Source organism: Schistocerca cancellata, chromosome 2 (assembly GCF_023864275.1).
Source record: "Schistocerca cancellata isolate TAMUIC-IGC-003103 chromosome 2, iqSchCanc2.1, whole genome shotgun sequence".
Taxonomy (NCBI): Eukaryota; Metazoa; Arthropoda; class Insecta; order Orthoptera; family Acrididae; genus Schistocerca; species Schistocerca cancellata.
Genome location: NC_064627.1, coordinates 60,881,604 through 60,894,888, shown reverse-complemented (window position 1 = coordinate 60,894,888; position 13,285 = coordinate 60,881,604). Strand labels below are relative to the sequence as shown.

The following is a 13,285-nucleotide window of genomic DNA, read 5'->3' as shown; positions in this document are numbered from 1 at the left end:
TAGGGGTTTCAGCAACAAAATATTATTACAATATTCTTTGATGGTGTCAGATTCCCCTATAAATGTTCTGGAGAAAACACTGAAATTTTTAGAAACTTCCATAAAACTGTACTCAGATTCTTCTATCTTTTCAGAGTATTCAGTGGGTTAATTATGAAACACAGGTTATTACCTTATTTTACCAGTTCTATGTCATTCACCAGCCATGGCTGGGCAGACAGCATCAGAGTTTACTACAATAAAATGAATAAAATACTGCAATTTAAACTATGTACTACAGTGGGTACTATAAAACATAAAGTTAAGAACTAGATTACGATATACTTCACAATAACAGGGAGTACACATGGACAAGGAAAAAAAATTCCAGATTTTCCATTTAAAAATACAGTTTCTCCCAGGTGAAAACACACTTTTTCCATGTTAAATGACAGTAGATTATCCCTCAGAACTGTAAAACTTATCAATCCCTTGAATGGTTATGTTTTTATGCATGGGCATAGAATTTCCTGGTACTTTAGGAAATGAAATGCAAGGAAAAAAAACATGTTTTGAAAAGATCTTTGATGGGCAGCAACATGTACACTGCATATTTTCATATTACAAAAGTATGAATTCAAATTCCACCAAACAGCTCATGTTACTTCCCGGACCATTGAAATAGAGATTGCGATGCGCTTTTGTAACCCAGTCACGTGATCTCGCCAGCCGGTGACAGCAGATATTCAGACCATAAGACTCGTGATGCACTCAGCCAATAGCAACATCACTGTTAAGTAACGTGAATACACAAACAGGAAAAGTTAATGTTTTAAATTAATATACGTAGTCTTCTACTAGATAAGCAAGCCTTTCACATACTCCAAGAGAAGCTAAGCGTTCATATATAATGTTGATCTTTTTTATGCATGTTACACTTTAGAATATATCACACAAATGTGCCAGCAAAATTTTTAGCTGAGTCCAGTGACTTGTCCTCGAAGTTTTCCACAAATAAATTAGTTACCAGGGAGGAAAGAGGGCATCCTGTAGTACTACATCAATTTGCTCATAATAACGACATAGATGTCGGATCTTCTGGGCTTGAAATTTCTCTAAATGGCTCGTCACCAATGAGCTGATTGTTAAATGAGAATCAAACACTCTGTGATTTAAGAAATTCATCATACATTCTTGCACGGAGTCCAACTTGCATAAAAGGAAATTTACTTTTAAAGTAATGCTTTTCAAACTACCATTTGCAATATTTTACTGTGACATGTTAGAAACAGGTTCATTGCAGTAGTTGTCAGAGAGCGCCAGATAACAGGCGCCACCACGCTTGCTCTGCTACGATGACGCAGGAAGCCCCTATGTTCATATGTGTAAAACATTGAAAGATCTTATATTATGTCATAAAAGAAACAAGACATCAGAGGATGCTCCAAAAGCATAGGAATTTCATGAACCATACTAAAATGTGCACATTGAAATTGCATACTTAGAGTGCACATTCATATGTCCAGACTCCCAATGAACTAGGCCTTGACCTGATATTGAGCTTTTCAGTGTAGTTTTTGGGATGTAAATTTTCTTGGAGTACCTGTACTGTATTGTCTCATGTTTGGTTCTTTAATATGGCATAATGTCATACATGCTAGAAGATGAAAACATGCTTTAAATGCAGCAAGCAGTTGAAATTAGCCAATAGTGTGGAATTAAACACTTCATTTCAAATACATTGACTGCCTCAGTGGGAAAGATTAATAAAAGCCAAATTTCTTTAGCAAACCGACAAAAATAACTTCATTGTTCTGCAAGTCAATTAACACTTGACTGTCAGAAAGGTGGAAATAAAATAAAATCTGAAACGAATAACATATTTTAGCCTTCCATAATTATGTGAATGTATTTTAATTCACTCAATAGCTCCCGGTCACAGAAACCTGCTTTGTTTTCATTTGACGAGAGAGCAGTAAACGAAGAGGAAACATCAAAATCACTAAATGTAAACATGGGCACATGGAGACTACACACTTCCCCACTATAATTCAGAGTGCTCTGCGCATCAGCTCCAGATCTACAATATTTACACACCTGAGCAATACTAGATAGTGGCACCCCCCACCCTCCTCCATCGAGTGTTTGAGATAGGATGTCAAAAATAAAAAATAAAAGTAGAATTTCAAAAATATGTTCATTTGTAGTGCACATCTTTCTGAAGAGTCTGATACATAAAACTTATGTGCTCGAGGAAATATAAGGCATGTTATTTGGTCTTAAGTGTGCCAAAGTGCAGTGCCACGCCTCTTCACACAGCATTCTTCTATTGCACGTCACTGAATTTCGCTCTGTGGAATTGAAAAGTGTATGTTTTGTAATGGATGCCATCAAACTATATTCAGGACAGTGGAAATTAAAATGTCCTGTGGTGCCTCTTCAGCTCCCAGTCGGCTGGTTTGACATCCTGCACCTCTTAAAAAAATCCTAGCAATTAATAGTTGAGGAGACTATTTGTAATCGGGAGAACAAGAGCTCAGAAAATTTGTGCTCTTTATTGACTATTAGGCAATAACTTTCTCTTTTGCTTGACATAAAATTAAATATAGGATACATAAAACCAGTAAAAACAAGAGGCAAGCAAGACAGTACACTTTTCTTCAATCCTTAGCTCCTAGCATTTTTTTCTCTCTAATCTTGCTACAGCTTTACGAGGCATGCTTTCCTTTCTGTGAAAGAATCTATTACCTCAACAAAGTTTGTCAAATGTTTTGCTATATGAAAAATTGAAATGTCATTGTCTAATACTGCAAAAGCTGTTAATACAAATAGTACCCAAGACTGGTGTGGTTTCTCAAACCGAGTACATCTATTTTGTCACTGTCTGCTAGATAAAACAAAATAGGCTTTCTAATATTGCAGCATTTGTAAAACACATCAAATAAACCAGGCTGTTTTGGCACAAATGGCCATTTTTATAACACAACAGAATATAATTCACGAAGTAACAATATCAAATGCCTATTAGGCCTACTACAAGCAAAAAGTTTCACGTTAGTTTCATATTTCATTCATACGCTCCAGTTTCTCAAGCATGAAATCGAAACATAGTAGTATGAAATTTTTATATCAATTTGGAATTGTCATATTCTTCCATAATTTGTGTGATGTCCTTTTTTCTTCTCCTTCCTCATTCTAACTAACAATCTTGTCATCACTAATTCTGGAACTATTCCTGCCACTGTCAAAACTTATTCGCCAGTTAACTTCACTAACTCTGCCAGAATCACCGGTTTAGTTACTGCGCAATTATTCTCAGGTTAGGTGTTTTTACATGTTCATACAATGTGTCTTACATGCTATTTCCTGAATAGAACTTCAGCGACTGCTAACCGGGGACTGTGCAACTGGCCCTTACTAGTGTAGCGATCTGACCAAAAATTTTCTCTGTCAAAATTTCACTTTCTTGGATACAACGAGGAGATAATACGTAATCTTTCTTACCTGTTATTCCTATTAGTCATTTATTTCCACTCTGGTAGTCTGAATCTATGGATTTTGCTAGTAATTATAACAATGCTGGTCATTCGCAAACCCAATGAACCACATAATCAGATAGTGATTGGCATTCACCCGTTCAGCTTTACTCCACTCAGCTCGTATAGCCCCATCCCCTTTTGCCTGCAGGAAAGTTTATTTCTAGATATGATGAGGATTCCCCTGACATAGACATCACATACACTATGCACGCATTCAGAAATCAACTTATGATTCATTCAGAAATCAGCCTAGAATGTGTTCAAAAACCAACAGGCATGCATTTCAAAATCATATGAGTAATCAAAAGACCAATGTGCGCTGGATGCTAGGCACTTTGTGAAACAAGGCTTTTTTCCTCAATAATATGAATTGTCCCCCCCCCCCTCCATAGATCCAGTAGCTTCTTGTTGCGACTGCTTACACAGCCAACAACCACATTTCTGTAGCCAGAAGCAGGAGAAGGTACTACTCATCCGCAACTCAACTGCACATGCATGTGAGCCCGCGCTAACAGCTGAAATGAATATAAATGTAAACAGTTGTGATGTCATGCTCATCGGAGGCAATTTGTTGTTATGAAGCATTGCACAGTGTCCCTAAAGCCTTTGACACATTTTGCTGTTGGCAGACACTTGTATGCACGCTGTGTTTTGTTGTTGTATATTGTGCATTTCTTTTGCAATTTAAGTTTTATTTTCGTTTTTTTCTCTAGTTCATGTTTTATTGCTACAGTATTATTCTGCAGTAGCGGGATACAGTAATATCCTTTGTTAGAATATTGGTTCTTACCAGCCAAAATTACAAAAATTTAACTGAAAACTAAAACAATGAAAAATTCATGGAATTCTAAAAAATTCCCAGATTTTTCCCGGTTTTCTCCTGGATGAAAAAATTCCTGGGTTTTTCCCGGATCTCCCAGTTGTCCCAGGTCATATACATCCTGAATAATAAGCCAATCAATAGGAGAAACAGTGTTGTAAAATAGCAGAGTCACAGTGGCACATGCGTGCACTTTCAAAAGTCTATGCATGTGGTAGTGCTATGTCATCTGCATAGTGTGTGTGTGTGTGTGTGTGTGTGTGTGTGTGTGTGTGTGTGTCATCACCATCAGAGCACACTACAGGCCTCAATCTATTTAAGGCTAGTCGAGCTACACTTAGCCTCTGTTCTCCATGTGTATTGCTACAGCTCTTTGTGTACGTGATTGGCTCCTGTTGGATGTTACTTAAATATTGTATGTGAATTGTTAAAGCTTCCATGGAATAAAGTTGTGTTCAGTCTACTGGCCGTGTTGTACTTACACGTAATTACAACACAACTGGTGACGAGTGTGGTCCTATTCTCTGTGCAAATTTCTACTTTTGTTGGTCCTCCGTTTATTCTCACATTGGCTGATATTGTTACGGAGGACATTTTATCATTGGTTGGTCGAACAGCAAGTCACTCACCATGGCACTACACCACAAATCACAGGTGCTGGACAGTCAAACTCAGGCCCTTCAATCTTTGGCTTACGTTCTGTCTAGTCGGCATTTTCCTCAGTCTGTGTCACCTACTGTTTTGCCCTCTATGGCCCAAATGGTTTATCCGCCACCCTTTTCTCCATACGATGAGTCCTTTGAGGAATGTGGCATATACGAGAAATGTCTGCGACAACACTTTCAAGCTCTTGGGACTACTGATGCTATTTTATGTCATGCCTTGTTTCTTTCATGGATATCGCCAAGAATGTATCAAGTCCTATGTCAGCTCCCACTTTGCAGGCTCTGCCTTTGTTAATATTTGGCCAAATGTGTGAACTTCTTTCAAAATACTACTGCATCTCGGGTTGAGTTTTACTGCTGTAGGAAGCAACCACATCAATCCCATTTAGCATGATTGGCTGAACTCCATGGGTTACCATGGTCATTTTGTGCCCAATGTGCATAAAAAGCCATATGCCCATCAGATAGTGAGAGATTCTATCATTCATTTAGCTCCAGATCGTTAAGTGATGGTGAGAGATTCTATCATTCGTTTAGCCCTGGATCATTCGTTTAGCCCTGGATCATGAAAAGCAAGATCATGCCCTCCAATGTGAAAATCCTTCCATGAAATTATGTTCAGTCTACTGGTCATGTTGTACTTACATGTAATTACAACAAGATTTGCTACCGTTTTCATTGACACTGAATTGCAGATTAGGTAGACTTGTTCTACCACCAGAGAAGTATTTGCAATAAAAGTATATTTTTACAGTATACAGAATGGTCCCACAGTACAGCCCCATAACTTATACTGCTAGTAGGTGCTGCTGCGATATAAGACTTTTTAGTTTCCTCAAGAGGTACAGAACCTGTAAAAGTTAAGGACAAACATGTTGAATGTGCTGTTGCCAGGGTAACATGGTATCGATGAAAAAGCCCAGAGGTTTAAAGGCTGCTGGGCCACCCAGCACTTCAGTATCACTTAGGCTGCATATCATCCTCTGTGTTTTGTTTCCATTAATTTTCATCTTGTTTGTGGTGAACGAGGCCTTGGCCTCACTAAATAGGACTTCTGTTTGTTGAACAACCTGAAATACATTCTTCTCTTTTGAGAACAAAGTTGTAGCATTTGCAAACTGCAAGGTATGCCCATTGGAGCCTATGTCAGTAATGGAAATTAAGAATGACAGGTGTCCTATTACGGATCCCTGTGGCACACCACATTTTAACATCATTTCACCTGTGTCTGCTCCTTGCATTGATACAATCTGTCATCTGTTATTTAGGTACAATTGGAGAGTTTGTAGAACAGCTCCACCAATACCATATTATTTTAACTTGCTGAGTGGGCCTTATATGGGATACAATCAAATGCCTTACTAAAGTCACAGAGTGCCAATGCTATAGATTCCTAGTCTTCAAAACTGAGACTTATATTTGTAACTAAGTAGTACTGTTGTAGTTGACTTCCCCTTCTGAAAACCATGTTGTGGATCACAGAAGAGGTTATTTTCTTCAAAATAACTTAATAGCTGATCTTTCATTATGGGCTGCATCATTGCTACAATAGACATAGACCTGTAGCTTGACACTTTATGTGTGACAGACTGGAACCAGAATCTGGATACCAGACTTTCATGGACAGCCTGCTCCCAGTTGCATGATCTATGCACAAATCATGATTTGACCTAAAGCCTCTATTTGACACAGGCTTCTCTCCACATTTTACAAGTCTTTGGTTGACACTACAATTAATATATTAACATGTAATCAATATCTATAAATTCTTTTACAGCATTCCATGAAGTGACCATGGTGATCTAATCGGTGGAGCACTAGACTGCAGCACCAGAGGTTCTCAGCCCAATCTCAGATAAGGGTGGCAATTTTTCTTGTACTAGTCCCTCTGGGACTACCTCAGGTCCACCCAGCCTGCTGTGAAAATGAGTATCAGGAATCTTCCCTGGGGGGTGGGGGGAGTAAAGTTGGTGAGGATGAGAGACACGCCATCCTTCCCTCTCCTAGTGCTGCAACAAATAGGAAGACTGTGCTCTACCTGCAGTCAGGCTGATAGTTCGGTCATAGGCTTACATCACAAACTTCACCTTTCCATTCCATGAGATCTTCTTCATATGTCCAAAAACATGTCTGTATCACAAACTTTCTCAATTGAACACAAATATAAAATAAAAATTAGCTTTGTAACATTTAACTCAGACATATTATTGACATAGCCAACAACTTAATATTTTTGTTATTTGTTCAGTGTCCATTAGTTTAACATCCCAGAGTATTTTGCAGTCCACTTGTAATCTATTATATACAACTGCTGATGTCACAAACTTAGAGAAAAGTTTCACTTCGTAAGAGTGGAGGCAAGGTAAGATGTATGTTAGTATTTCCATCTGAAAATGAAAAAAAATTAGAAGTATCTTTCATTTCCAAAGAAAAGCCCTTAAGGAAACAAAATTCACTTGTGTACTAATGTGTACATGAGAAATGAGATGAACAATAGACTCAATTGACACCAACTTACATTTTCTGCTACCTAAGGGAAGGAGTGCGATATGTGTAGAAATAAAACTGTGAACTGGGTCATGCAAGCGATTCTGAGATTGAAAAATGTATCTAAAAGCAGTTTTATTTTCATTATAGAACATTTTAACACACTGTGGTGCTAATAGGGTAGAAATAAAACTGTGAACTGGGTCATGCAAGCTATTCTGAGACTGAAAACTGTATCTAAAAGCAATTTTATTTTCATTATAGAACATTTTAACACTGAGTGGTGCTAAAATTGGAGCATCCATAATATAACAGGAAAACAGGTGAAAAAACTAACAGTTTAAAACTAGTTCCTTCATGACTTTCTATGTTTACAAGACCACCAGACCACTATTCACTCTTATACATAACCACCATCAAAGACAGGCCAAGGAAAAGCTTATCACCTAGTTTCAGAGCATGATGCCGATACAATTTAGTCAAATTCAATAGCTGAACCAGACAAGGTCACTATGTGTGCCCTAATCTACCATCCACCATACTAGCTCCTTAAGGAAATCTGATCTGGCTATCCCCCCCCCCCCCCCCAACTCCACATTTGATGGACCTCTCCTCCTTCACATATTTCTATCCCTTCCACTGCTCTTCTTTCTACCTCTACACTACAATATGTTAGCATTAACATCGTCTTCTCTATATGAGGCAGCTATTCTTTCCAGTTTTGTTTGTGTGTGTTCAAGGTTACACACTTTTGTTTCCTGTGTTGACTTGTAACTGGCTTAGAACCATAAATTTTCAGAGGAGATACATCAGTATAGCACATAACTATGTCATACTCCCATTGACGTGCATAAAATTACACAGAAATCCTCAGATTTAAAACTATCATACACAAGACATACCTGTTGGTCCAGTTTTTCTTTAATCCAAGCATCTTGCTTAGAGTTGTATGTCTCTCTCAGAGTACGAAGTTCTGACTCTGCACTAGCCAATTCCCTCTTTAGGGACAGGAGTTGACTGAAACACAAAGAAACTGTCATATAAAGAAAGCACTTTGATTGGCTACCAACTATAGCTCATACAACTTGACTGAAATATCAGTTACAAAGTTATTTTAATCAAGTATAATCAATCTATACAAATACTATTGTACTTTTTCTCAGTCTCATCATTTAATTGACAGAAAACAACAACTTTACTTAAATTCTGTAAAGCATTTATTAACGGCCCTGTCAACCGTGGCAGTATTTATAAGGTGACCAGTTTTGATCCCTTGCCGGTTCATTTTCAAGCCTAACCTACTGAGGCTGCACTGACATGGATTTTGACTTCGTAACAGGCATCTGGATTGTGGCATTTATCCTGTAAACATTTATAGAGCATGTGTTGCCACTCAGTGTTTGTTATTCTGATCAGGCGCTGTGAGCACATCCTTACTAAGCCAGGCTTGAAAATGAACCTGTAAGGGTTTGAAACTAATCGCCTAATAAATACTGAAACTGTTGACAGACTCATTAATAGATGCTTTAAGGACAATTGCATGTTAACTTATGGTTCCTTCTAATTTCTGAAGAGTTCTCATGTTTACCACTAAAAAATAATCACCATTTTTTTTTCAACTTACCCCTGCAGTGTCTCTTTTTCCATGACCAGCTGGGCTTTTGTGACAACGTGTTCTTCTTCAAGCATTTCATATTTTGTAGTAAGATCTTCATACTCCTGTTTTTCATTTGCTAATTCCTCTTCAAGTTCTAGAAAACAATGGGAACTAATTAGTGTGAATGTTGCTACATATTTACTTTGATCATTCATAGTATCAATATTTCCATAATGATGGAAAAATGAGCACATTACAAAACTTGTTAGAGGGTTTCCCTGAACAGACATATGGTGGAAAAAGAAAGCCACTGCAATCAGATTTCAGATATGTGTGCAAATAGGCATCTGCTGCTGTTGACACCTTCAATAAAACATCTGTGGGCATGCGACTGTCTGTCATTTTGTTTATAAGAACCAATATTCCAGTCACTGTTGTAAGTGATCTTCATCAGGGTGATGTATATACTACTAGGCCAGTGCCATATACAGAACATAATATCATGTAATTTGATCCTGCTAGTAGAGTCAGTTGACTGGGAATGTAATTGAACCCTTGTGCTCCAGCAGATTAATTTCTTGCCCTACCAACAAGCCAGCAGGTCATGTGAAACAGTCTTTAATGGACAGAAGAAAAAGAAGTTTGACACTCTACAGCAGAAGACAACTGAGAAAGAACTAAAACGAGATAGGCATTGAATGGAGGTTAGCCTTTATTGCTATACTGATAGTGATACTGACACAGAAATCCTGTCCAAGGGGATGAATTTTTCCCAGGCACCTAAATATGTTCCTAAAGAACATCTTACCGAATTAGCTTTGTTGCATCACCTACCTAAAGCAATGCAGAAAAGATTCAGCAAGACACTGGTAGTAACTTGACTTGTGCAAATCTGCTGAAAGCAAACACCACAAAGGAAGAACTGTGATATATTTCTATTGAATTATCTGCATATTTGTCAGTCTAATATCAATTGCAAGGTCTCAATTAAATATAATTGATTACTTCAGATGAAAACTCCTTTGTAATGTGCAACCTAAAATTTTGTGTAATAAAGTTGTTTCTCATGTAACATAACAGACACGTTTTGTTATAGCTTAACATTGCTTCAAATTCTACATATCTGTTGTATTAGTCATTTTATTTATATTTACCATACCATTATCATTACATAAATCTAATTTTTTGCATTTGGTTTCCTTTTTAGAAACTGTGCCTAACACTACAAACATTTATTGGATGACAGGACCACCTCTTAATCACAGTAAAGTTATAAGTTTTATGTGAGAGAGCTTCCATGAACTAAACTCACCGAACCTCACATGAAATAAGTGCTCATCTTAATTGTGACTCTTCAAGTAATTGACATATTTGACATAAATCATGAGGTGAAAGTGTCCCGATTCTGATAACTACTTTTACTTGAAAGATGATATTTTAAATACTTTAAATGCATTAAAACACCAGTAACTCTCACAATCCTTTCCCTAGACAAAATCCAATTTAGTTTTGTAATCTCTTGATCAGGCAGAATTGTTTTATATACATCAAAATAACATTCTATTTTAAATTTAAAATGTTCTTGGCATATAGATTCTTCCATGAAATTTTGGTGGAATTGATGGATGTCTGTAACTTGATGCCACAATATTTTGGCGCAGAGTCTGAATGTCCAAGTGTATGTTGAAAGCCCACTCATACAGACTTGTATTTATGTGCCACTAATTGCTACCATCGAGCTCAAACAAAGGGCATTCTAAAGACTTTGATTTACAGAGTCCATATTATCTCAGGTGGCAATAACTTGCTAGCAAACTGGAACACATCCAAATTGTGTTCCTGGAAAATGGATATTAATCTCAGTAGATACAAACAGCATTACAGACATATAAATGACAGTACAAGAAAGATGATAAGGCCTTCAAGATAACAGCCTACCTGCCATATATTGAAAATATTTTGGTGAAAATAAGCAGATTACTAAGGAAACATAAAGTGAAATTGATCTTTCATACTCCATCAAAAATTTCAGCAGATCAGTGAAAGACAACTTAGGATGGCACAATGCAGGTGTTTACAAGATTTCGTGCAAATGCAGCAAATCATATATAGGGCAAATTATGCACACTGCTCAGGAGTGTATCATTGAACAGCAGCAGCATACTCACTTTTTCCAAGCCAGCACTGTATTCCTACTGATCATTTGATGAAATATAATGAAACAAAAAACTGTGGTCCATACTTAAAATTTTGGAATCCCACTGTCAGTGGAAATACAACTGTCTGAGGCCCTTATCAATCAGGATGACAGCTTCCACTTAATCACAACATGGAATCCAGACATTAAAAAAATAAAAGATGTCATTCTCTGCATTTTTACTGTGTGAAGATAATCAATCTGATATCAATGAGGCCAGCTTTCACCACAGAGGGTGCTCACAACAATGCAGAGACATATTTATTTATTTAATGTTATTTATTTATTCATCCAGGGATCAATTCACAATGTTATAGGGTTGGTCATCATAGTAAAATGAAAGCAAATAGCTCAAAATACACAACACACAGAACATACAATTATGCTTTTATGAAGGCAGAATGGGCGATCAACTTGGCCGTGATAATGAAACCATTCCAGCATTTTGCTGAAAATGATTTAGGATAACCACAGGAAACCTAAATTAGAATGGCTGAACAGAACAAACTCCATCCTCTCAAATATGAAGTGAGTGTCTTAACAATTCACTGCCTCATGCAGTTGGTCCCTATTGTACAATGTTCTTCAATTTACATGCAAACTGCTCCAGATAACTTATCATATAAAACAAAGTTTTGCACTTTCCAGATAACTCATTAAGGACACCTGCTGGAGACATCTGTACCAAGAATAAGCTGCTATGCCCATTGAACTAACTCCAATCTATTTAGAAAACTGACTCAAGGCCCGTAAACATGCAACTATGCACCATGCACATCACCTCCTCCCCTCATTCCAACTGAGAAACTGAGTGGGCATCCTCACAGTGATGAGCACTGCACAGCGGAACGACCCATGATTTTCCTATAAACGTATGACAATGTGCTCATGTACTGTGTAGAGGCTCGGGGTGGATGAACTTTACAGTGCCAGGTTGAGCTGTAGTGAGTAGTTATTAGGATAATGACCAATAGTTGCTCATAGAAACATCATTAATAGTAATACATTTTATTTAGGAACAAGTTACAACACTTGTAGCACCACTCTGCAGTGCAACACCCCTTTGAAACCATGCTAAAGACAGCAAGTGCTGAGAATTATTGTTGCAAGCAGGCAGCCAGCAGCCTGCTGTGTTGCCAATGAGTAGGCAGAAACGCTGGTGTGTAGAGTCCACAGAAGTACGTGTACCATCTGGGCATGGCCCTGCAACTCAAGGCGTGACACGCAGGCACGCTCAGGCACTCACCCTCATTCTTGCAGAAGAAGACAGCCTTCAGCAGCACTGTCTGTCCTTGCGAAGGGAGATTTACATCATCAGTATGCCAACACAGGCATAGGAGGGAGAGTGGCCAAACCACCCTGGTCTCGAACAGCTGCCCACTAAGGCAGAAGAGTGGCTGTTGCAAAAGTGAACCTGGAGGCATTAAGTCCACAGTGTTGGGCTTAGGCAATAAGCCTACGGTTGGTGGATGCCAAGTCTCATGTTGACTGCTTGCAGCACCATGTCACCTCAACAATCAGCAAGTCCAGTGCTTGGAGGTGTAGTAACTGGCCTGCCCTTGCTGCCTTTCTGCTGTATCTTCATTACTGTGATGCTGGCCCAAGGCTCACCCACAGTATGGAAATCACCCAGTGCCACATCTAATGTATTGGTGTTTTTGTCAGCTCTATGCATGCCAGCTTCCATGGCTTTCTGTCAGTAAACCAAAAAAATAGTGGTGGCACTAAACACCTCCTCCCTCTGGTAGATCCAATCTCTGCATCTTTACTCATGGTAATTCTGCAGAGACCCAACATACATTCTGAAACTGATAACTGTCACTTGACACAACAGTGAAGGAGATTTGCATAACCATCATCCCTCAATCAATACTATGCTGATGTCCGATACATAGTGGAAATTGAAACAAACAGTATGATTCCCATCCTTGATGTGGAAGTGTATAGAAAGAGGGATGGCTCAACTGACTACAGAGTACTGGCGGATAACTACAGTCCAGT

The 13,285-nt window shown here is 38.2% G+C and overlaps 1 protein-coding gene across 3 annotated transcripts in view; it reads right to left on the bottom strand.

The window, feature by feature from the left end:
• Positions 1-13,285, bottom strand: part of LOC126161334 (trichohyalin) — a 447,594-nt gene that overhangs the window by 51,647 nt on the left and 382,662 nt on the right. For all 3 annotated transcript variants that reach the window (XM_049917093.1, XM_049917095.1, XM_049917094.1), the window contains 2 exons: positions 9,115-9,241; positions 8,393-8,507 (listed from right to left, as the gene is read on the bottom strand). In XM_049917093.1, coding sequence (XP_049773050.1) covers positions 8,393-8,507; positions 9,115-9,241 — 242 coding nt within the window. The remainder of the gene's footprint in view (positions 1-8,392; positions 8,508-9,114; positions 9,242-13,285) is intronic.